The 24,263-nt window shown below is 41.3% G+C and overlaps 1 protein-coding gene across 11 annotated transcripts in view; it reads right to left on the minus strand.

Moving 5' to 3' along the window:
• Window positions 1-24,263, minus strand: part of Ptprm (protein tyrosine phosphatase receptor type M) — a 709,515-nt gene that overhangs the window by 252,397 nt on the left and 432,855 nt on the right. For all 11 annotated transcript variants that reach the window (XM_036172971.1, XM_036172968.1, XM_036172967.1 and 8 more), the window contains 4 exons: window positions 22,470-22,671; window positions 18,385-18,487; window positions 2,333-2,606; window positions 1,339-1,375 (listed from right to left, as the gene is read on the minus strand). In XM_036172971.1, coding sequence (XP_036028864.1) covers window positions 1,339-1,375; window positions 2,333-2,606; window positions 18,385-18,487; window positions 22,470-22,671 — 616 coding nt within the window. The remainder of the gene's footprint in view (window positions 1-1,338; window positions 1,376-2,332; window positions 2,607-18,384; window positions 18,488-22,469; window positions 22,672-24,263) is intronic.

Consider the following 24,263-nt stretch of genomic DNA (forward strand, 5'->3'; position numbering starts at 1 on the left):
GATTCAAGGGCCTTGCAATACTATGGTGAATTATTTTGCTGAAAGCATATGGCAGTTTCCAGGATATACTGAAAACCATAATTTCACTTACTACTAATCTATTATAGTGTCAATCAGGTAAGACACCATAAAAAATAAACTCCCTAAAACATCTCTATAAACAGATTGGTGGGAATAGAAACCACAGACCCCTGTGGACAAACAAAATATCAAGGAGCTGAGCCTTTTACCTAAAGCTTATTACATCATATGCAACCAGGAAGTATTTGTTAACTCTAGACTGTAAATGCCATGGGTGTTCACAAAACAAGAATTCATGAGGAGTAGGAAAATATTCAGGAACATATTTGAACTGTCTCCTAAGGTTGGACAATGTTAGTATCACAGTACTTTTATCCAAAGAACTCATCCACTGTGATCTGATTAAATCTGAAGCCACAGGCCCAATGGTACCTTCTTCTCTTCATGTCTAATGAAATCATCAAAACCTTTTTATTGCCTTCCTGCTTCCTCTGATGGTCTGAAAGAGTGTGCTTAATGACAAGTGTTAATGTATAAGGCCTCATTTGAGTATAGTGTTTGTATGTCTCAGAGTATGTTCCCAGACACTCCTGTACATGGTGGCTGAAACATGAGGCTGAAGAGCCCCTGCTACATTAGTGCCAGGACACATGTCTGTACCTTCTTCAGGAGGCTCACTGTGAGGAATGTGTGCTGGGGAGGATCTCTAGCCATGATCAAGACCAAGAAACAGAAGACCCACTATGACATCCCCTGGCTCCTGGGTTCACCAGTGAACACAGCCCAGGCCTTACATTACAACTATGTCACTAAAAAGTGGGTGTCATGGTAGGAGCAGAGGCTTGAACCTATAGCCCCAGCTACTTGGGAGGGCCACTTGAACCCAGGTGTTTGGATCTAGCCTGGCATCATGGTGATGATCCATCTAAAAAAGGGTGTGTGTGTGGTATTTTACTCCTTTACATATGAAGATTCACTGCATATATATCTACCAGTTACCATATGCTTAAGTTTAAAACATATATACTGACATCACAGAAAATTAATATTCTTAAAATAACTTTAATAGAGATAACCATTGAAAACTACTTGGGCCCTGGAAGTGTATCTTCTTATTTTAAGAGGTATCTACATGAAGTGGTATCAACTACCATAGGGTCCTAATGCCTACATACATACATGTATGTGCATACTTGATACATATGCATAAACTTATTTCAGTGATGTTCTCAATATATTTTCAGATGTTTTTTAAACACAATATAAGATCAACTTCAGGAACACAAACACGTAGACTATCTCAAAGTTTCAACCTACCTTTTGTGGCCACTCGGACACAGTCAATTTTGGTTTCCTGTATCAAATGAAGAGGGAGAAATTATTATCCAGATTGTATTTAAATCAAGGGAAATGTAGTTCAGACAGTGAGTGCTACTAAGCGAACATCTCACCATGTCAAGTGTGGATTTTTCTCAGTGAGGCATGACCAGATACGCTTTCTGCTATGAGGATTGAGATAGTATATATTCTGGGCCATAAAGAGAGAAGTGATGCTTTCAATCTCTGTACCTGGTGGCCTTTGACTCCTCCATCCCTGTCCCTGCTCCCTGTGCATCCCAGACTTCCCTGCCTCACACTGGCAAAGGTCAGTGGCCATAACACCGGAACTAAGCTGTGAAACAGCAAGTGAGGGGCGGAAGCTAGAAGCATTGCCTTCTAGCTCAAGCTTGCTATCTTCTCTGGGCCCTAGGCTGGTCTGAACAGGAAAAACAGACAATGGACTCAATTCCAGGATGGACTCAATAATAGTTTTTTGTTTTTTCTTTGCTCCCATCTCATCTTTCTAAAGCTCTTTTCTCTCGGAGAAAAACAAGATGCCTAATTTAGTCAGCTACAGGATGCATGAAGTCTCGGAGCTGAGGAAACGGGACACAATATGCTTCAGAGACAGATGTTGCGGGTCTCACAACATTTTAAATGAGCTGAATGTATGTGTTGTAGCTACACCATTTTTGTGCAAAATTGTCAGCTAAGCAGAACAACTAGCCAACTTTCAGTAATAAGGAAATTGGAAAATAATAACTATGATGTTGACAATATGCTTTCCTAAACCACAAATAAAAAACCTTACATACTCATTTCTTTCCATAAGTTTCTCTTGATAAAATGATTTTTAAAAATATATGAAAAAATGTTTCTAACTGAAGCACACAAAAACATGGCCGGATTTTGTTTTCACGGCTGTTCCATTTGACCCGTGTTCACAGGAATAACGGCAAGAGCCTAACACATGGCCATCTTCCACACTTACCCCATTGGCTCGACTCGCAGCTTGGTAATAAATTCGGTAGCTTTTATGGGGGAGAAGGGGGGTGTTCCAGTAGCCATTGTATGTCTTATTGTCACCAATGGTAAAGGGCTGTGCCGCCTGGAGGTTGTCTGCAGGAAACTCTGCCGCGAAGTAGTATTGTGAGTTCAGCACGGAAGCATTCTGGAAGTGAATCGGCACTGGGTAACACTTCAAGATCTCTGTTGTCTTCTTGGTCCTCCGAGGGCGCTCTTCCTCAACCACTATTTGATAGACACTAGAAAAAGCAAAGAGAAGCATCCGTGATACTTCACGGTCGCCAAACGGATCCACTTTGTCTCCAATTGCCAGGAATTCAGGCACATCTGGGACAAAGAACACAGTGGCCCTTGCTCAGTGCTCTTCCTAAGTCACTCTTCATGTGAAATAACACGGTGAGTGAACTAACGTGTGGGGGTATGTGTGCACAGGCAGGCCCCTTCTGGAGGCCAGGCATCAACTGTGGCTGTCATTCCTCATGGGTTTTCCACATAATTTTTTGAGACAGGGCCTCTCGCTGGGACCTGGGGCTGGATGGCAGTTTCTGTCTCCCCAGCCCTGCTATTACAAGTGTGAGTCGTGAGTGTTTCACAAGGTGTCTCAGGACTGAATTCAGGTCTTGGTGCACATTCGGCAAGGACTTTATAGACCCCCCTCCCCCCACCACACACTTATTGAGAGTAACAAAATTAAAAACTTTAAAAGTTCACTGGACAATTTCCATTGTCACTTTCTCATGTGTAACTGAAGATTAGTTTGTACTGAATTCATTCATCTTAACCAATAAATGAAATGACATTAACTGTAGGTTGTAAAGAAAAAAGTAACACATTATTCCCCTGAATTATATCTGTATAAAATGCCTGTGAAGTTTTTACATGTCACAAAACACAAGGCAAAGTGATCAATACTGATGAAGATCTTCCTTCCCATCTGTTCTCACATCCTGTGCCCTTGACCATCAGTGGAAAGAGAAGTCTATAGAAGAAGACAAGGGGTCAGAATTTCCTAAGCTGAGGCCGTGCTATTGAAGTGATCTCTAAGAGAAATCATGAACAATACCTTCTGAGTTACACATAAAGACCAGATGATGTGAATGAGAGATCCCTTGTACCAGGGAACCCCTTGAAGAGCCCCCAAATGCTGAAGTAACTTTAGGAGAATGGAGGATCTTGAAATGATGCATTTTTGAAAAATTAAGGTATTTGTAGCCTCTAGAATGATGAACATATGAAGCAGTTTATGAACATATGAAACAGTTTATGAACATATGAAGCAGTTTTATCAAGGTATTTCTTCTTGAGAAAAATGAGACAGAGACAGAGAAAGAGATGGGGGGAGAAAGGAAGAAAGAAAGAAAGAAAAGAAAGAAAGAAAGAAGGAAGGAAGGAAGGAAGGAAGGAAGGAAAGAAAGAAAGAAAGAAAGAAAGAAAGAACAGGTTTCACAAACCAAATCAAGATTAGATGGAAAAAAAAAAACCTTCCAGACAAAGAGACACACCTTTTCCTTATGGTATTAGAAAGGTATGGCGATTCCTTAGTGTAACAAGATAAACCAGGAGGTGCTCAGAACATTGGCATGAATGCTGAGGAAAGCATTGGGAGAGTGCTTGCCTCCCCTTCCCCTCCCCCACTTTCCTGGGGGCAACCTCTGCTGGGCTCATCTGGTGGCCTCTGAATCTGCAGCCAGCCAATCTGTGTACCTCTGGGAACACAACCACTTAACACACTCTATTACAGTCATAAAACGCATGCTGCCATCAGCCTGCAATTCTGTCTAACTAAAAATCAATTATTTTAGAGCATCGGAGTGATGCTGGGGCTACTGGTAGTCCCAGCGGTATAGTGTGATGATGATGTAGATTCTTATCAGTAAACCAGATAAAAAAGAGAAGGGGAAGGAGTCAACTCTTCTTCACATAAAAGACTTCCCATTGGGTCTTGTTAGGTACAAGGCATTACCAAATCTCATAGATTGCCTGAATGATAGAGGCAATATTAAAGGAAGTCGTTATCACGCCTCATTTTAAAGCCAGCACACAGAGTGGAAGGCTAGAAGGCCAACCTGCATTTCTCCCTTTTCCCTTCTCTTATGTCTTTAAACATTTGTGCACATTGATTTACAAACATACGTGAATGTCCACATATTGACACTTCTTTGGTTGAGAGGGTTGCCCTGCTACTGACCATGGAGCCAAGAGAATGTAGAAGGAATACAGTATGTACACTCATCACCTGTTTTCCTTGGGAAGCAAGCTACCAGGTAATAGGGTCAGGGAAGTTGAATCTGGTGCTGACAGGACACACAAAGGTGTTCCAGGCAACAGGCAATGTCATGGGGCACACTGTGTGAGACACTTCAAAAAGCCACATGGCTGTGCCTTCAGAAGAGTGCGGGTTCTGGCAGACTCGGAGAAGCAGCATCCCAGCCCACTCTGTGCAGATCTAACAGTAGAGCACAACACAATTGTTTACAGTTTCTAAATCTTTTAGGGGTCTGATCCATATCAAATAGAGTAGGCAGATCTGTTAGCTAAAGTTTGCTTACAGTGGCTTTGCTTCCTTCCCCCAACTTAATCTCCACCCATTATTTGTCTTGATTCTCGAAAGAGAGAGATGTCTTCGTTAGGGTATCTGCTCCTGTGATGAAACACCATGACCAAAAAGCAACTTGAAAAGGAAAGGGTTTATCTGGCTTACACTTCAACATTGCTGTTCATCACTGAAGGAAGTCAGGACAGGAACTCAAACAGGGCAGGAACCCAGAGGCAGGAGCTGATGCAGAGGTCATGGAGGGGTACTGCTTACTGGCTTGCTTCCTATGGCTTGCTCAGCATGCTTTCTTATAAAACCTAGGAGCAGACCAGGGATGGCCCCACCCACCATGAGCTAGGCCCTCCCCCATTGATCTCTAAATGAGAAAATGTCTTACAGCTGGATCTCATGGAGGCATTTCCTCAGCTGAGGCTCCTTCCTCTGATGAATTTAGCTTGTGTCAACTTGACACATAAAATCAGTCAGTACAGGAAAGATGGATAGAGCAAGCATATTAACACACACACACACACACACACACACACACACACACACACACATATATATATATATATATATATATATATATATATATATATATATATATATATAATACAGTGCTACCATCATTCTATTTTCTTACTAGTCGAATTGGTAAATGAAATTTTATCATAACTGTGTATACAGGGGAAAAACATAATCCATTCAGGGTCTGGCAATAGTCATAGTTTCAAGACGTCACTGAAGGACTTGGAACATCTATATCTACTGCAGATAAGTGGGTCATGCCCATCAAACAACACAATAGGAAGAGTGAGGGGTCAAGGTCAAAGTGAAATATTAAATGTCACCTGCTCTGTAGCAGATGACAGCTGTGGAGGAAATTTAACCCAGTGTTCTCTTTAGCAAAAAGCACTGAGAAAGTTTTTCCTTTTCCTTGAACAGCTTTTGTTGAGAACTGAGAAAGTAAATTGGGCTAGACTTTAATTCTACCATTGCTAGTATCTGAGGTTTTAAATTAATTTGAGGGATTCTTAGGATTTTCTATGAAAACGGAAGAGTAGGTGGATTTCTAATGTTTATTGTATACATTTAAAAATTGTATCCAAATATAACAATTACTTTTATCAAATGGACAGACCATAATAATTACTTGTATCACAAAGGGTCTCTCCACTCAACAGAATGGATTCTAACACTGTCTTCCTTCTGAGTCAGCTTTGCCAGGTCATTTGTTACATATGCTATCATATAGCCAAGGTCTCCATTTAAAAAAGCAACTTCTGGAAGCATCATATACAAGACGAAGCAGAACCATAAAGACACAGCTGAAGAAAATGTGGTTGAAATCAGTTCCCCTGACATCTGCTTGAGGACCTGCAGCCCAAGCTTTCCTGTCTTATTAATGTGTAACAGGTTCAGATGCCAAGTGTCAGCCTACCCAAGGGACAGGAAGGTGACTCTACAGCTAGCTGTCTTCATCAGTTATGGGCCAAGGGATGCTTGCTGTCGTTGCTCACGCATCCTACTGGAGGGATTCATGTGAACCAGCTGCCCAATACAGGAATTTTCCTGGTTCCCACAGACACAGGCATTATACAAGCTGGCTTCTATGTTCAAAAGTAAAGTACTTTGAGTACTGTGTGGAGATTCCTTCTCTTTTATTATATCAACGGATTTGTCATATATATGCATATATATATATATTTAACCTCAATTATTTCATCCATCTGGATTATACCACAAACAACCTCCAGGGAGGCACTCTCCTGGACTCTGCACTGACTTCAATAACCAGGCTGCTGCCTCCTCATTTCTCTTACATGAAACCCTTCCATATAAAAATTATTTATCTTTTGGACATTTGTGCCACAGTGCATGTGTGCAGAGCAGAGGGACACTTGTGAGGGCCGGTTCTACCATGTGGCATCAAACTCAGGCCATTACCTTTGGTAGTAAGTATGCAGCACTCCCCCTTTCATTGAGACAGGGTCTTGTGTATCTCAGGATGACCTCAACTCTCTATGAAGGTGAAGATGAGGTTGAACTATAAAAGTCATTAGATGATGATGATGATGTGTTCATGATGAGTGTGTGCAAACACACTGGCCATGGAGTGCATGTATGTGTTGGTCTAAGGACAACTTTGTGCAGTTGATTCTTTGTTTCCACTTTCACATGGACTCTGGGCATCTAATTCAGATTTCCACACTTGCATGGTAAAACCCCTTTATCCACTGAGCCATCTCAGGGGCTCACCCTTGATTCTGAAAAGCCTATTGTGAAAAGGAAGCAGAATGCTTCTGATTTTGTACATCTCTAAATCCTGATCCTGAATTCGCCTAATACAACCAGTTTGTCTCTATCCTTTCCTTAGCCTGGGTTAGTTCTGACATTTGGATGCTGTTCTGCCTAACATGCAGGGCTGGGAAGTATGTCTTATAAAAGAGGGCCTCCGTCACTTCTTCCTGCAGTTTATGACCAGTCTGTTGTTTTCATTTGCTCCGACTCAGTTCCAAATTCACAAAAATATGTTTCAGTGAAGAGTTGGAGTCATTGGTACTCCTGGATCATTGCCTTCAAGTCTTCGAAGATCCTGGGTGAAGATGGCCACTGCTCATTTTTTGGTCTTAGAAGTGCATATTTTTGAAGGTATAATATAACCCAGAAGTGATTTCTAGGTTATGTGTGACAGCTGGATCACTGCTATTTGAAGCCATACTATAATCCAGAAGTGATTCCTAGTTATGTAGGTGAGCATAGTACACATTTTTTTTTTTTTTTTTTTTTTTTTTTGTGATTGATAGTTGGATCACTGCTATTTGAAGGCATACTATAATCCAAAAGTGATTCTTAGGTTATGTAAGTGGATACAGTACACATTATTTGTAATTGATAGTTGGATCACTGATATTTGAAGGCATTCTCTGCCTTACTTAACTTTGCTATCAATCCTACTTGTATTCATTTCTTGAATACCTAAAAGTGAAAAGAACCAGAGATGACCAAGAAGAAAAAAAGTTGTGTGCAAAGATGGGGCTGGCTAACTGTTAGCTTTCTTGGGTCACCCACAATTCAAGAGTCCAAGGGACTCAGCTCTGCATGTTTCCTGTGCTGCCATTTACCCACCTTACTTCCCACTTCAGGGCGTGTGCTATGGGTTTGTAATGAAGAAGGAATTAAGTTGACTGGAGCAATTTCAAACCCCAAATGCCTTTTCATCCTTGGTCCACAAGACACATTAGATTTCCAAGCAGCCAGACCTAAAATCTATTTGCTCTTTAATAATTTAAGCACTCATAGGTCAAACAGCTCTTTTCTATTCCCCTTTATCAATGTCTGCGTGCTAATGAAAAACAGCCAAGTCCTCTGGGCTGCAAAACTGCCACCTACTGCAGTCCCCTGATGGGAATTAACATGTCATTAGTCCCCAGGTCAATGGTACCTTGACCACGCTGGTCTATTTTCTATTTGTATGAATAACATCAAGTTACTTATGAATTTCATAACATCTTCCCATCCCTAATCATAATCTTGAATCTAGCTTTGAAAATTTCACTGTTCAAATGGGTTTTCTAAAAAAGATTAAAGACAGCAAATTCTCAAGGCTGGAAAGCCGATCAGAAGTTTCTAGGCTCAGCGAGCTGAATTAAAATTCTATTATCCTTTTAATGTATTACTCAGTTTCCTTTTGTTTATTAAAGCCACATCATTCCTAGCGCTATGCATTCCGGAATTCTAAGTAACGAAAAAGTCTCTGACAGTATTTGCAATATTAAAGTATAACCCATAGTGAGAATGAATCTGCCAAGATGTGACATCATTGCATCAGAGCTTACCAATGGAAAGAGACTTAATTTAAAATTTAATTTATGCCAGGCTTTTCTGTAACAAAACTCTAAGGCCTTTAGAAGGAGAAGAAATCTGCATTTATATAGAATATCACATGCAATGTAACACATAGAAAAACATCTGAACATCTTTCATGTGCTTCCTTAAGCTATAGAGTTCAAATGTGATGCAATGTTTTCAGCTGTCCCCTAACTCTGAGGCCTTTCAGAGGAAGTTCAGTGTAGCCTTGAATTTGACTTCAAATTTTTTACCCAATTTATTTCACAATTAAACACCTAGCTGTGAAGTTTGTTTTCTTATTTGTTGATTCTGTTTCTTATAGCATGGAACATTAGTGGGTGACCCCCTGTGAAACATTAGGGGGTGACCCAGCTGGTCAATAGAGGGAAGGGGGATACAGAGGACAGGGGTCAGAGAGGTGTCATGACCCTTTCATTGTGCCCTTGGCCAATTCCTTAAAAAGGACACTTCTGATCATTTCAGAGGCTTACTGCTACTGTTCTTGGGGTGTCTAATATTGTGTTTGCCTTCATTTGCAGGTCAGGGCACAGAGCACATATTCTATACATATAAAAAGGGAGAGAGGGGCCAGGGAGATGGTACAGTGGTTAGAGCTCTTAATGTGCTTGCAGAGGACCAGAGTTCAGCTCCCAGCACCCATAGGGCTAGCTTACAACCATCTCTAATTCCAGCCACAGGGGACCCAACACCATTTTTTGACTTCTGTGGGCACACACACACACACACACACACACACACACACACACACACATATACAACATACAACTTTTTAAGAAGGAGCGATTGTATCAATAGCTTTCTGAAGTCTAATTTTTCATTCTCCACAAAACAAGCACATTGTGTATAATAAGTCAATAATGTATGATTCAGGATTGCTGTTATACAACTTCAAAAAATGACATTCATCCCATTTGTTTTTGTTCAGATATACCTTTCTCTTAAATTGAACAAGGAACAAAAACACTCTCCACAACCAGGTAAGATGTAGTGAAGAGTTTTAAAAGTATGTCACCAGTTTGAAATGAGGAGCTGGGATTAGAATTGAACCTGCTGTCACTCTGACTAGGCTTCTTTTGTCCTTCAAGCAGAACGGGCATCAGGAACAACTGATCTAACTAACATCAACTCGATTGTCCAATGAGAATAATATCCGACAGGTAGTTTTCTCTGGACAGTGAACAGCACACAGGCCATAACAATTGTATAAATAATATCTGTTAGCAGTGCTAATTTCTCTTTGTTCTGCTGGGATCTGAAGGCTGGCCCCAGTTTGCTGTGGGAGCTTTGCAGGCCTCCACGTGCACGTTTTATGATCTCTTGGCCATAACTCATAACCAAGAGTTTCCCTGGTATTAGTAAGTCACTCGTGCTCTGGGTGTGAGTGCGCCCACTTAAGCACGCTTACAGTCCAATGCCCCACTGATCTGTGGGCTTGGGATAAGATGTGCTATAATAAAATATTAATTACAGCTAAAAGGTTGGATGAAAACTATGAACCCAATTACAGACAAATATCGTGTATAAAGAACAGGGTAGAGAAATCCTGTAGTTATGCAAGTTTCCGATAAAGATAATAAAAAGCCACCAGCACATTAGATGAAGGCTGCTAAGCTCTGTAAATGGCACCTGTCATTAATCTTCACACCAGGAGCCACATTCTGAGTAAATGAGCCCTAGATGGAACATCTTTTGGAGTAACTTCCAGTGCTTTGAACAACAAAGATATCTTCCTTCAATTCCCTACTTTAGCTAAGCTTATCTTAATTCAATCATTATGACTTCATAACAAGACATGATTATAAAAATTATAATTCAAGGCCAGTTGCCATAATGAACATAACTGAACACCTCCAGTGACATGCACAGGGACAGAAACAATACTAAGGAAGATATACCAAGTGAAGTTGAGAATGTTCTTAATCTGAAAAGTATTAAAATTTTTGAATTTTGCATCATCTTGGATTCCAGGGGTCCTCAACCAGTAGTCTAAACACATAGCTCTAAATGTGCTAAAATCTGAAATCTGAAACCTGGTCCTAAATGTTTTAAAGAAAGGATACTCACCCAGCATCTTCCTTTCCATAATATTCAATTTAGATTCTTTGCCACCCTGAAAAGCTTCACTGTTTGGGGGTCACATGAGCAGAAATCTAGATGTGACCACCAATGGAAGAGATGAACTCAATGGGTGTACCTGAGAAAACACTGAAGCCAGTAACCACAGGAAACCAATTCCAGCTTTGCCACTAAATCACCAATTGCCCATGGAGTACCTTTCAAGCCCTTACATTTCACTCTTCCTAGCACAAAACTGGACAAACTGTGATGTCAGTAAATGAGATGGAAACTCACGTTCCTGCCAGCTTTTCTTTCCATAGTATACATGCATTTGGTTTTATGCCAGGCACTGGAATGACTACAGAGAAGAATTAGACATGGCCTGTCTGTCCTTGGGTAGGTCAGTCTAAAGGAACAGATAATACCAGAAAGAACTCTTACACAAGAATCTGAAAGGGGTTTTCACAGAGTACAAAGTCACAGGACCCACAGGGGTGTCAATGTTTACAATCAAGATATCTTGTAGCATTGAAGACTTGTGGCAGAACCTAGTTTCTAGCCATTGTTATCTGTTGATAACACTCAAAGGGCTGTTTATACATTGTCTATGTCTCCAAAATTCTGATAAAAAAAAATGAACAGAAGTGGACATGATGGCACACAACTATAATCTTAGCTACTTAAGAGACTGAGGCAAAAGGATCTCTTGGACACAGGATTTAGAGGCTAGCCTGGGAAACATAGTGAGAAATTGCCCCAACAAACTAACAACCAAGCCAGCCAGACAGCCACCCACCCAGCCAGACAGCCAGACAGCCACACTGCCAGCCACCTAGCCTGCCACCCAGCCAGTCACTCAGCCACCCAACTAGCCACCCAGCCAACCAAAGAGCCACTCAGCCAGCCACCCAGCCACCCAGCCAGTCATTCAACCAGTCACTCAGCCACCCACCCACTCAGCCAGATAGCCAGCCAGCCAGCCAGCCAGCCAGCCAACCAGCATCAAACACAGAATCCAAAGCCTTTGTGTAGCAAATGTATTATCCATTCACACTAGTCATCTGTGAGAAGCTTTGTCAGTTCGGCAGATGGAAAGTGGTAGCTGGGTCCTACTCTAGATTTGCTCTAAGAAACCTCACCCGAGGTAGCCTTCAATGTGACAATGGTTTCCTCACTCAGTTCTTAGAGTGCCTACTGCAGGCATACTATGCTGTAGAGCATGAAATCCAGATAGAAGACACTCAAACTGCCTGGACTGAAGAACAGAATGGTTTTTGGAAAAGGTAGGGGGAAGGGCCCACCATCAGGCCTGTGCTTTGGGCTGGCCTCCATCTTCTCTCTGAAGCATTGCAGGCAAACTGGGAATCACTCCTGCCCACATAATAACTCCTAGGGGCTATAGTTCCTCATAATTTAGCGTACGGTTCAATATCCATTCAAGTTGTAAAGGCCAACTCAAAAGAGTATGTGTAATGGTGACTTGTGATGTGAGGGAGGCCATGGCAGAGGGACAGGATCTTGGATCAAATACACAGACCCCCCCATGTGGAAGATTATGTGGAAGAAAAGGGACCTGGTAAAGGGAAGTGGTTGTGGCATATTTTTATGTATAAAGGCACGATTAAATAAGAGTTGGAGGCAAAGGTAATTTAAATTTCATTGTATAAATGCCACAACACATCTGCATTGTTATTATGATTGTTGATTATTATTGTTATTAATTGTTGTTGTTGTTACTATTATCTCTTCCCTGCTGTTTTTAAAGCTTCTTACAAAGGATTCTTGAAGCCTGAACTGTTTCTAAAGTGAATTTTCAAAGAAGTGACTCACACGACTATCCAAAAAACATCATTAATAAAAGTGACCTTTGATCCCTGGCAGCACACAGGAATCCAGAGTCTCATCTTTAATATAAGTAGACTCCCTAAAAATGCATGGAGGGAAGTGGTAGGCAGTGAGGGATTTATCAGTTTCTGATCACATGCTGAGGAGATTCGGCTATAGTGGATGATGATCAAACAGGGTAATTCTGACATCTGAAAAGTGAGGTTTGATGAAAGAATGGCTTTTTGATCTTTGTGAGTATGCACCCTGATGAGCAGACTGAAAGGTGGAGTCCTTTCCTGAATCATCTTAGCCAGAGACAGAACCTTTCTATGGGTTTTAAACCATGACTCAGGCTGACCTCCAGTGGCAGAGTTCATAGCACACCCCTCTGAGCCACCAGGGATCTATCTTCCAGAAGACACTGACTTGTAAGTGTGGTGATATTTTATTTGTGCTGAAATGTGGTGATATTTTATTTGTATGTTAATAAATAAAGTTTGCATGGAGATCAGAGGTCATAGCCAACCATACATAAAAGTCAGGCAGTGGTAGCACACGCCCTTAATCAGATCACTTGGCAGGCAGGATCTCTGTGTGTTCAAGGACATACTAGGGAACAGCCAAGTGTGGTGACACACGCCTTTAATCCCAGTACCAACCATAGAGACCTGGAGGTCTGTATAGATGGGCAGTGACAAGGAATTGAGGTAGCTGGGCAAGGCAATAAAGGTGCAGGTTAGACAGGAAGAAGCTGGTGGAAGCTCTGGGGAAGCTATGATGGTGAGGTGAGCTAAGGTTAGCTGTCGGCTATTCCTATTTCTCTGATCTCTATGGCTTTCACCCCTGTATTTGGCTCTGTGTTTCTTATTTAATAAGACTGTTTAGAAATTCATCCACATATAAGTATCTCACAAGCAGAATGAGTGTTTTGGAGAATTGTGGCCACAGGTGAGGAGGACTGTAGACCTGCCTACTCAGCAAGAAAGCGCAATCAGAGATGCAAACCTACCTGAGTCAGTTGTAAGAAATAAAACACTTAACAGTCATTTAACTGGCTTCTCACACCTAGAGTTTAACTCAAGACTGATGGGTGAAAAGACAAAACTGTAGGATGTGGGGAGTGAATTTCAATGTCATTAGGAAGAGGTGCCTCAGTGGGATGCAATTCACACATTCCCATCTTTAAGAAGCAGGGAGCTGAATCACCATGGTGAGGAGGAGAATACCAGTTGCTCCAGAGTCACTCCTCCCAGGCACTCCTCATCCAGAGTCTACTGTCCTGGGGAGGCCAAGAAATAGTTTCCTTGCTCTATAGCTGAGTTCACTTAGAGTGGAGGACAGCCGTAGCTAGATAGTGGCTCAGGAGAAACAGGAGCAGAGATTGCCTTTCCTTAAGAGCTAATATGTAAAGATGGAGTCAAGAGTGTGGTGACATGTTATTTGTGTACCCCAATAAAGTTTATCTGAGGATCAGAGGAAAAGGCCAGCCACTATATTAAACATAGAGGTCAGGCAGTGGTAGCACATACCTTTAATCCTAGCATTCGGGGAGGCAGGGATCTGTCTGGATCTCTGTGAGTTTAAGGTCACACAGGGAACAGAGTCAGGCGTGGTGGCACACGCCTTTAATCCCAGCACTAACCGCAGAGGTCTGGAGGTCTGTACAGACAGACAGGAAGTGACAGAGCTGGGCTGAAAGAGGAAAGTGATGTAGCTGGGTGGAGAGAAGAAGTAAGAGGGCAGAGACAAAAAGGCATCTAGGCGTGGGTTTACAGGAAATAGCTCTCTGGAGGCTGAGGAGTTGGCAAGGTTAGGTTGGCTGTGGCTTGTCCTATTCCTCTGATCTCTCAGTTTTTACTCTAATATCTGGCTCTGTGCCATCAAATATTAAGATGCATCACAGAAATGAGAACTACAGAAATTGTGTTCATAATATTGCTGATGGACACAATTTTCAGTTGTTCAATTTTATGTAAAATTCTATTTTTCCTGACTTCAGGATTGAATGAGACAGAAGAATGGGCTAGAGGACTAAGGCCAGTCTAAGTGGCTGCAAGCATTGTTCTGAAGATGCACAGCAGGCACAAAAACTATGAGGCAGTTAGTATGGACAGGGTATGGGTTGAAGTGTTTTAAAACATACTAGCTCACTTAACTCTCAGAAGAACCCCATGAAATTCACATACTTACATGCACCAAAAAGATAGTATTGATGGAATGAAAGATTCCTTCAGAGCCACAGGCAGAGCTATTCCTGCCCTAAAACTGTTTTTTTTTTTTTTTGAGCTGAGGATCGAACCCAGGGCCTTAAAAACACCCTGTTCATACTTTACAACCTCCATGTTTTCAACCACCATCACCTGCATGTCAACAACACCATTTCTAATATAGGAAGCATCTTCAAGTGAGGTGCCTGACTGTCCTTTGTCTTTCAATAGCTGTGCCCTGGATCCTCATCTCTTAGGTGACCCAGGTTCACAGACATGCTTGTGCTGGCTCTCCTTACCACACACCAACATCTATTACCTAACTGGGGGCATGCAGAAGGAGTCAGAGAAACATTCTTCATATAGTGCCAACATCAAACCAGCTTCAGGAAGTGTGGCATGTTTTCTGAAAGTAGATAGAGTTCCTTCACTGCTTACTTTCCTGTAACATGAACACATGCATGTGTACACACACACACATACATGCATGCATGCATGCATACACATGTGTGCACTGACACACCACACACACACCATAAAGCATTCTTGTTAGCACAAGAAAACATACAATTTATCCTTTATTTAGTTACTTCCTTTCTGCCAAATTCCAAGAATTGTTTTCTACTGGATCATGTCTATACAGAATGAATGATAGAGAGAAGGCAGAAACAAGACAACTCTAACCAAGTAAAAGAAAATTAAGCCATTCCCTGTCCGTGAGGAAAAAACTGAATCCATATATAGACATTTCAATTCTACCTGGGATGCTAGTTTACTGGCTGGAGTGATGGGATGTTCTTTGCCATCTCTGGATTTAAATAATTTCCTGTGACAGAGCTGATGTGTCGGTCAATAAAAAGACAACCATCATTTACATGGAGAGCTATGTGCAATTTTGGGAATCTGTCTTAAAGCAGCTGAGAGTTGATAGACTCAACACTCCATGAACTCACCCAGTGAAGTATACAAATGAAGGAGGAATGAATTCCAATGCTGATGAATATGGGTCAAAGAAAAATCAAATCAATGGAAAGAATGCATTTTGGAAACCACACAATGATAGTATTTTTGAACACACAATACTGTTCAAAACCCAGGAAAGCAAACAGATGTTTACCCCAGCCCCCTTCCTCTCTTCATTCTAGCTTTTGTTTTACCATTTGGGAGGTGATTTTTGGATGGCAGTTTGATGATTTCATGTGCATTTTTGCAAATTTCCAGATGTGTTCAGTGTTTTAATCTACACAATGGCTTTATATTGTAGGTCCATATGATTTCTCAATCACAGTTCTTATTTCTCTAAACATTAAAGGAAATGGAGAGCTTAACAAACCCTATTCATTTTGAGGGAACTGCAGAAATTTTCTTCCAAAGCAGATATATGGCTCTTCTCTCTTTTCAATGGATAATCAGTCCACTATGTTGTTCTATATAATGAGTCTCTTGAAGGGAACATTTGCTGTTTTAAAAGAATGAAGAATAAAACCTTGACAGGTAAGGCTGTGATCATTTCCTTTTTCAAATATGTGTCAAGACAATCTGCCCCCTTGAAGACAGCATCCTCCCAGTCAACTTGGAGAGACAATTTAGGTTTCCATGGTGGTCAGAGCACCTTTGAACTTGATGATTTTGTGACCACTGTGGAAACCCCAATCTTCCTGTATGTCAGAGAGATGGGTTTCATGAAGGCGACATGAGGTCTGAGGGATAAGCTGTGTGTTGGACTCTGATAAGTAGTGTGTGTGTGTGTGTGTGTGTGTGTGTGTGTGTGTGTGTGTGTGTGTTAACAGATATAAGAATAGAAGGCATATGCTTATCTAGAACTAACCACTAGGGTCTCCAAAAGCAGAACAAATATATAAAAATAAAGAATGGAACAAGAACTTAGTGAGAAAAATATTAGAAAATGGAAAAGAAAAAGACAGGAGGATTAAAGAGAAACTACTTCAAAACACAGATTTGGAAAGATCCATGTGGCGATGTGGCTAGGGATCTGAGTAAGAGGTTTGAAAGTAGAAAGCAATAATAGGAAATGTGTAAAAGGCCTTTGTAGGACACAGGGATCAGCAATAGCTGTTGTGGAGGGACCCTTAGCATCCTTGCTTCTTTCCATTTGTGGTCATGAACCTTGCTGACCACTGACTCTCTGACCATGATGCTTCACAGAATGAACAATACTATGCTCATTATTGTTGAGTCTAGAAAAATCATTAGCTTGGTCAGAATAAGTGATGCTCCCAAGGCTGAGGTCAGAGCATACATTTTCATTTAATGGAAATCCAGCTCTTTGAAAGGAAAAATGCCTGGCTATAAGAACACATGTGTCCTGGACAGTACCTGAGAATGTGTGCTTTGGGCCCATCCAATTATCAGACCTCCACCCTGTGCAAAAATCAGCTCAGGGAGCCATAGAGTGTCAAGTCACCCTTCTTGGTGGCAACAGCATGCACGCTGAGGAGAGTGTGTCTGTATTCACTGTATTCACTAACCGTTCCTTTAAATTAGCATAAAGGACTCAAAGAGGGATTATGGCATATAATTCAACAGAATAGAACACCAATTGTTTTTGCAGAATTCTCAAGCTGTTTTGAATATAAACTTCCATAATTCCACCCTAATAAACTATTCTCTTTTGATCTTTGTCTCCATAGACCTGTGTGTACATTGCCAAGCAGAACAAAGTCCAACTATCTGCTTTGTAATATGGAAGCAGAAATGAGATCACATATAGTCAGGTTTTAAAAGGCTTATCAGATCAATTTCTCCAAAAGGAGCCCAAGAGACAAACTGCACACAACCTGTACTATGGATGGAGAGGCTTCAATGGTGTGGGTATTCTATCCAGAATAAGAGATTAATGGAATGGTATCTGTTCAGATAGGCAAAGATAAAATATCCAAATCCCACCGAATTGAGAAGAAATAATATCTATAGAGACCCATGATCGTAGGACAGGTCCACTCCTGGAATTATTTTGTATCTTTCCTAGGAAGAATAAATATCTTTTTTTATTGATTTACTGTGAGAGTCCTCCTTTGTAGTTTCTTATTTACATAAAACATAATGGAATTACTAATTGGGCCTAGATGTTGGTAATAATCTTAATTTCAAATAAAGACTTTATGATTTTTCCTAACAATTTTCTTTCCTTTAAAAATAATACACTAAATATACACTTGAGGAATTGGTCAATTTAAATATATTTTTAAAAACCCCAGCCCATTTAAAGCTCAGGAAGACATATCCTCTGCCCCTGGGTGCCTGAACTACAGTAGGCTATTACTATTGAGAGTCAAGCCACCTGGCCAGGAGGCTGGAGCTTTTCCCCAGCATCCAAAGACTACCCAGTATTTCTACACCTCCCATGGAGGCCCCTTCATCCTCCACAGTCTTTTCTTTTAAGGAGAGTTAGTGAGGAAACAGCATGGAGAAGCCTAGAAAAAACTGGAAAAATCAGTGAACATGACTGGTGCTTCCTTCTCTTTGAGCCAGCATGGCCCTCTGTCTGTCCCTTACCTGATAGGTGCCCCTCTGCTTTGGGCAGGTTTCAACATCACTGTCACCGTGTTATCAGTCTGATTCAAAGGCGTCTCAAATTCATACGCTGGCATGGACGGTGCTAGGGAAACAATATTAGATGGGAGACTCATTAGTTCTTTTAGTGACTTTTCACTTCTTTTTACAAAGGACACAGATCAAGTCATAGCTCTCAATCGCTCACACCTGAGACTTACATCCATATAGTCCAGACACAAAGCAACAGGGATATTTTGCTCATGTCAAACAACCTCTCTGACCCTGAGCTGAGGATGAGAAGGGGCAGAAGGGACTAGTGGGATGTTAGTGAGCCTCAATTTTTCCATTTCTATTCTGGCCACCTGCTTACAGTCTGTCTTTTTTTTTTTCTTTTTCTTTTTTTAATCAACAAACCATATTTTGGAATATATGTACTGTGATGGAAATATACAATTTGCCTTAACGGCATATATGGAAGTTTTGGTGTAGTCACTAGTACCATAAAACCGAATGCCATGGTTCTTCCACTAGAGTCGAGTTTTTCCACGAACTAAAGACCCATCCAAGGGTTTAAAGAGGATGCTGGAAGCCAGAGAGACATGGTGCAGTGAATTAGTGATGACCTGTGGACTCTTGGGAAAAGCATGGCAGTGGAAAACACATGAGAAACGAAGGCAGAACAAACAGCTTGGGCTTGACTTTCAGGTTTCATTTTCTACAGTATAGGGTGTAGGTACATTCAGTCTTGGGGTGTAATTCAGTAGGTAGAATGCTTGCCTATCATACACAAAGTATCAAGTTCAATCCCCAGCATCACAAAAATGGGGCACAGTGACACAGGCCTGTAATTAGGCAGAGGCAAGAGGATCATGGCCATCCTCAGTTCTATAGTGAATTTGAGGCCAGCCTGGGCTACATAGACTTTGAGTTTAAAATAAAAAAATGGAGAAGGAAAAGGAAGTACATTAATCCTATCTGAAGCTTTAGTTTGGCATCTCTTAAAATAGGGGCAACTAATTATGACAGTTCAAAAGGACAGATCTCCAGACAGTCCACAAACTTTGGAGTTCTTCCTAACAGGGAAAAGAGGTTTTTTCTTATTCTTGAGAACTTCACACTTTCCTACAATGAAACAGGGTCATATCTACTTCTGTATTTCCCTCTCCAACTCCTCACAAATCCTTCCCAACTTCATGTCACCTTTTCCCCTCCCTCTCTCAGTCCCTCCCTCCCTTCCTTTTTTCCTTCCTTCCTTTCTTCCTTCTTTTTTCCAACTTCATGTTCTCTTCCTTCCTTCCTTCCTTCCTTCCTTCCTTCCTTCCTTCCTCCCTCCCTCCTTCCCTCCCTCCCTCCCTTCCTTCCTTTCTTCCCTCCTCCTCCCTCCTTCTCCTCCTCCTCCTCCTCCTCCTCCTCCTCCTCCTCCTCCTCCACAGCAACCTACTAAGTTCAGTTAGTGCTGCCCATACATGTATGGGCGTAGGCCCATCCACAAGAGCACAGGTAATCTATTAATGGCCACAGGCTAAAAAAATAATCCAAAGAATGATTCGTCCCTCCCCAGCTATCAACTATCAACAATTCTCAGCAATGTACTCTCCTTAGTCATTTCTGACAATCTCTATTTTCTAGAAATGGTGTCTCAGCATAGCCTAGCAACTGTACACTTCAGTAATTGCCCTCCAGACAGATCTGCAGACTCCCCTTGGCAGGGAACTACAATGTGGGAGCTGCCAGTCTCAACCACATTTGGGCAGAGGTGCCTGGTTGTGACAGCTAGAGATCCCGTTCTGTGAGCAAACTTCTTAGTTGTCTTACACGGGGAAAAAGCTTTTATGTAAAAATGGTGAGTTATTTATCAGCTACATCTATTAATTTTTCCTAAGCATTCAAAATCAGCTCTAATTCCATTAAGAATTAACTCTACTTCACAACACGCAATTGTGTGTTGGATGCAAGCATAGCTCGCTCTCTCTCTCTCTCTCTCTCTCTCTCTCTCTCTCTCTCTCTTTCTCTCTCTGTCTCTCTCTCTCTCTGGTTCATAAAAACAGAGAACAGGGCTCAGGAACTATAACCTAACTCCCTTCCTATCTCCTTTGGCCTGAACTGGGATCTTTCTCTGTTTGCTGAGGCTGAAATCCCAGGCTTAAACCATCCTGCCAAGGCCTCCCAAGTAGCTGGGAGCATAGCAGTGTGGTTTTAATACCATAAAAGTCAATCATTACTTTTGATGAGCTTGTATAGGGCAACTGAAATGTCAAGTTTCTTTGCTTTGGGATAGAATTATATGAACCTGAGGTGGCCAGACTCATATTCATTGGAATTTTTATATAATATATGGGAAGCTTAATTATTTTTCTGATGGAACTTCTCCTTATGATAATACTCATAGAAATATGATCTCTACTGGGGAAAAATAATAAAACTTACTCAGAAGTAATACATATTTCCTCTTTGAGTCACCATGAGAAATTGATACAATAGATAATATCATATTAATTGGGATATATTTACTTAAGATAAAAGGAAATACATTAAAATCATCCCAGTATGCAGACTTTCTTAGCCAATCCCAATAACAGTCTATGAATATGTTTGCCCATCTATGCCATTTTTTAATCCTCACAGGAAAACTTATTTTTCCAATTCTGCACTGTCCTTATATCATGTATATTGAACTTCAAGTTAAATCTGTGCACAAAAATACTTCATGATTTATAAAATATCCCACAAGTTATAATTTCTTAAAAACCCCTTTCTCAGGTTGGGGATTTAGCTCAGTGGTAGAGTGCTTGCCTAGCAAGCACAAGGCCCTGGGTTCGATCCTCAGCTCAAAAAACAAAACAAAACAAAAAACCTCTTCAAGCCTATTAAACATTTAAAATACTGTATTTTGGACACTGATTTCCTTCTGCTTCAAACAAAACCTTTTACACAGTCAAGGATGAAGGGTAATACAGATAGAAATCATGCTGACCATTACTGAAGTAGACCCCAAAGCTACTTCTTCATAGCTGTTATGGCTTGGATATAAAAATGTCACCAGAAGGCTGACGTGTTCAAAGTTTGGTTCTTGGTACATGGTACTACTGAGTTCTGATTAGAGCCTGCAAATCTTATCAAACAATCAATTGACTGATGAGTTCCGATCTGAATGGAGTACTGGGAGGCAGCGGAAGCCTTTTCAGACCAAGAAGTCACAGAGGGAGAGGGTTTGTCCCAGCACCTTCCCCTTATTCTCTCTGCTCTGTTCTATCACATGCTTCTCCCTAGGATGCCCAGTATCTCCTCAGGCTCAGAGCAATGAGGCCAACAATCATGGCCTGAGACCTCCAAACTGTGAGCTAAAACAAAGTCCACCACTCTCCCTCTCCAGTATATTGTCACAGTGAGAGAGGGATGACTAACAAAATACATTACAAAAAGTCCAAGGCCAAACCCAAATATTTCACCACTCACAGCCAAGGAAGGAAGAAAAAAGATAATGTTCGTGGAATTCTGTTTATTGTGGTTACACATCCTATACCAGATGGCAACTTTATTTCCTCCTGTCTGAGGAACGCAGGCATTTTCTGCACAGATACACCTGCCAGATCAAATTGCATCTTTTGCTGGGTGATGGAACTGGGTCTGTAAAAGGCTGGAGCCCTGACTGTTTGATGCTATCTATTTCCATCTGTATGCAGGATGGAAAACCACCAACAATGTAGATCCTATGGACAGCAGAATACAGGCACTGCTTTCTGCCCAGTTCATGGTTTACGTCAGAGTTTCTCCAACACAGCTGCTCTGGTGACCCAGGGTTGCCAAGGGGACTAGAGGACCTCACCATAAACTTCTGCCTTATAATCAAGTCCTTCAAGGCAAACTGCTAAAACACTGGCCATGCACTAATACAGGAGGGCCAAGCCCTCAAATGCTAAATACACATAGCATTTTATTTTAGCCTCCGAGTCTGTTTTAGGCACCCAGCAGCTGTGATAATAAAATTTATCATTATGTTTCATCTTTGCATTTTTGACAATAACAACAAAAAGGCACAAAATGCCACTTCTTATGAAAGGCATGAACTCATCACTAGTCAATACCTGATATTTTGGTGGTGAACTGGTTTGTTGCCGGAGGTCCAAACCCCTTCACTGTGCTGGCTCTGATGGTGAAGGAGTATGTGGTTCCAGGATACAGGCCAAAGAAGAGAAAATGGGTTTCGTTTCCTAGTTTTGAGACTCTTCCGCTTTGGTTGGATAGATCTATTTCCGGGTCAAAGGAACTGACTGCCTTGTAGGTGATCTGCCAAGGAATAAGATCGTGATGGTGACTCTAGAGAAGACGGATGTCCATCTCATCTTTATCCGACAGGCCTTCTGATTGGAGGTACTGTTGGACCTGTCCAGATAAGCTCTTCCCTAGCTGCTTCCAACTAGGGAAATTGTGTAGCAACGGAGCTTCCAAGTTGTTACCTGTTCAGAGGGCGGGGCTTAAAGCCAGTAGGTTAGAAAGTGAAAGATGGGTGAAGCATAATCTGATACAGTGAATTGTTTGATTTTGATATGTCCTAAGAGCTTATTTAGGAAACACACACACACACACACACACACACACACACCATATCCAAATTGGCAACTGGCTCAGACTGATAGGCATTGGCAAGAATAGAGGCCTCATCTCTAATCTTTGGTCATTATCTGATTTGGCCATGAATAGGATACTTGTATTTCCCAAACAAGGCCACATTGAAGTAATTTCCATCCATGTGACTGACAATGTCTACTCCAAAAATAAATCTGAGATGCATGCCAGTAAGTCTTGGTGCTGCAAATGGATAGCTATTATGGGTCAGAGTCATTGACATTTTTCAGAGCAATATTGTCCAACAGAACTGTCTGTCATGGTGGACATTTTCTGTTCCCTATTAATCAACACAGTGGCCACAGGCTATATGGGGCCATTGAGAATGTGAAATGTGGCTATTGACACTAGGAATTGAAAATTTATTTACTTTTTAATCAAATACAATTGAAATTTAAATTGCTATGACTGACTAGCAGCTGTCCTCCAGTGAGTATGACTCTAGGTATATTTACAACACTTGCCATGGAATAGACATTCTCACTCTGGATGAGGCTGGAATGTTTGAAAATAAACGGAACATAGGTGCCTTTAAATTTTGCCTTTTCAAGTGATTTTAAAAAAGGATTTCAGTATGATAGTTCATCAGATACTCAAGAGCACACACTTTAGTGGTGATTACTAACTTCTACTGGTTGTAATGACATAATTTTTAAATGTGGCATATTCAGAAGTTTTAAATTGCAAAACTGAGCACTTTTCACGCTTCTAAATAGGTAAACCTACTTGTAATTTATGTGCAAGAACACTAACACTGTTATTATGCGGAGTGATAATTGACATTCTTTTTTTTTCTTATATTTACACCATGTCATTATAATTAAGAAGACCTCTTTGAAAGAATATTTAGATTGAGTCACCTGAGCTATGGCAAGGGAATGTTTGCCATGTATATTAATCACTGCAAGTGGGTGGTGTCACCAAAGGCAGGCAGTTCTGCTGTTAACCCTTTCACTGATGGCTCTTCAGAGGCTGAGGACTTTGTGAAGACAAGAAACCAGCTCCACTCCCAGCAGCTAGGGAGGACTGTGGTGCAGTCTCCTCTGCACCTGCCTCCTTGCTTAGTTCTCCATCCTAAACCCTCCAGAGCGGAATGTGGCAGGTGTACCCGTTCCCCAACATTCATCTATTCATTTACAGACTTGAAACATTTGTAGGGTGCTTCTGACCATGCCAGGCACTGTGTTCTGGGGGGTCTCCTTGGTAACTCAGATGCTGTGACTACCCTGTAGGGTAAGCAGGGTGGTACAGAA

Source organism: Onychomys torridus, chromosome 23 (genome assembly GCF_903995425.1).
Source record: "Onychomys torridus chromosome 23, mOncTor1.1, whole genome shotgun sequence".
Lineage (NCBI taxonomy): Eukaryota > Metazoa > Chordata > Mammalia > Rodentia > Cricetidae > Onychomys > Onychomys torridus.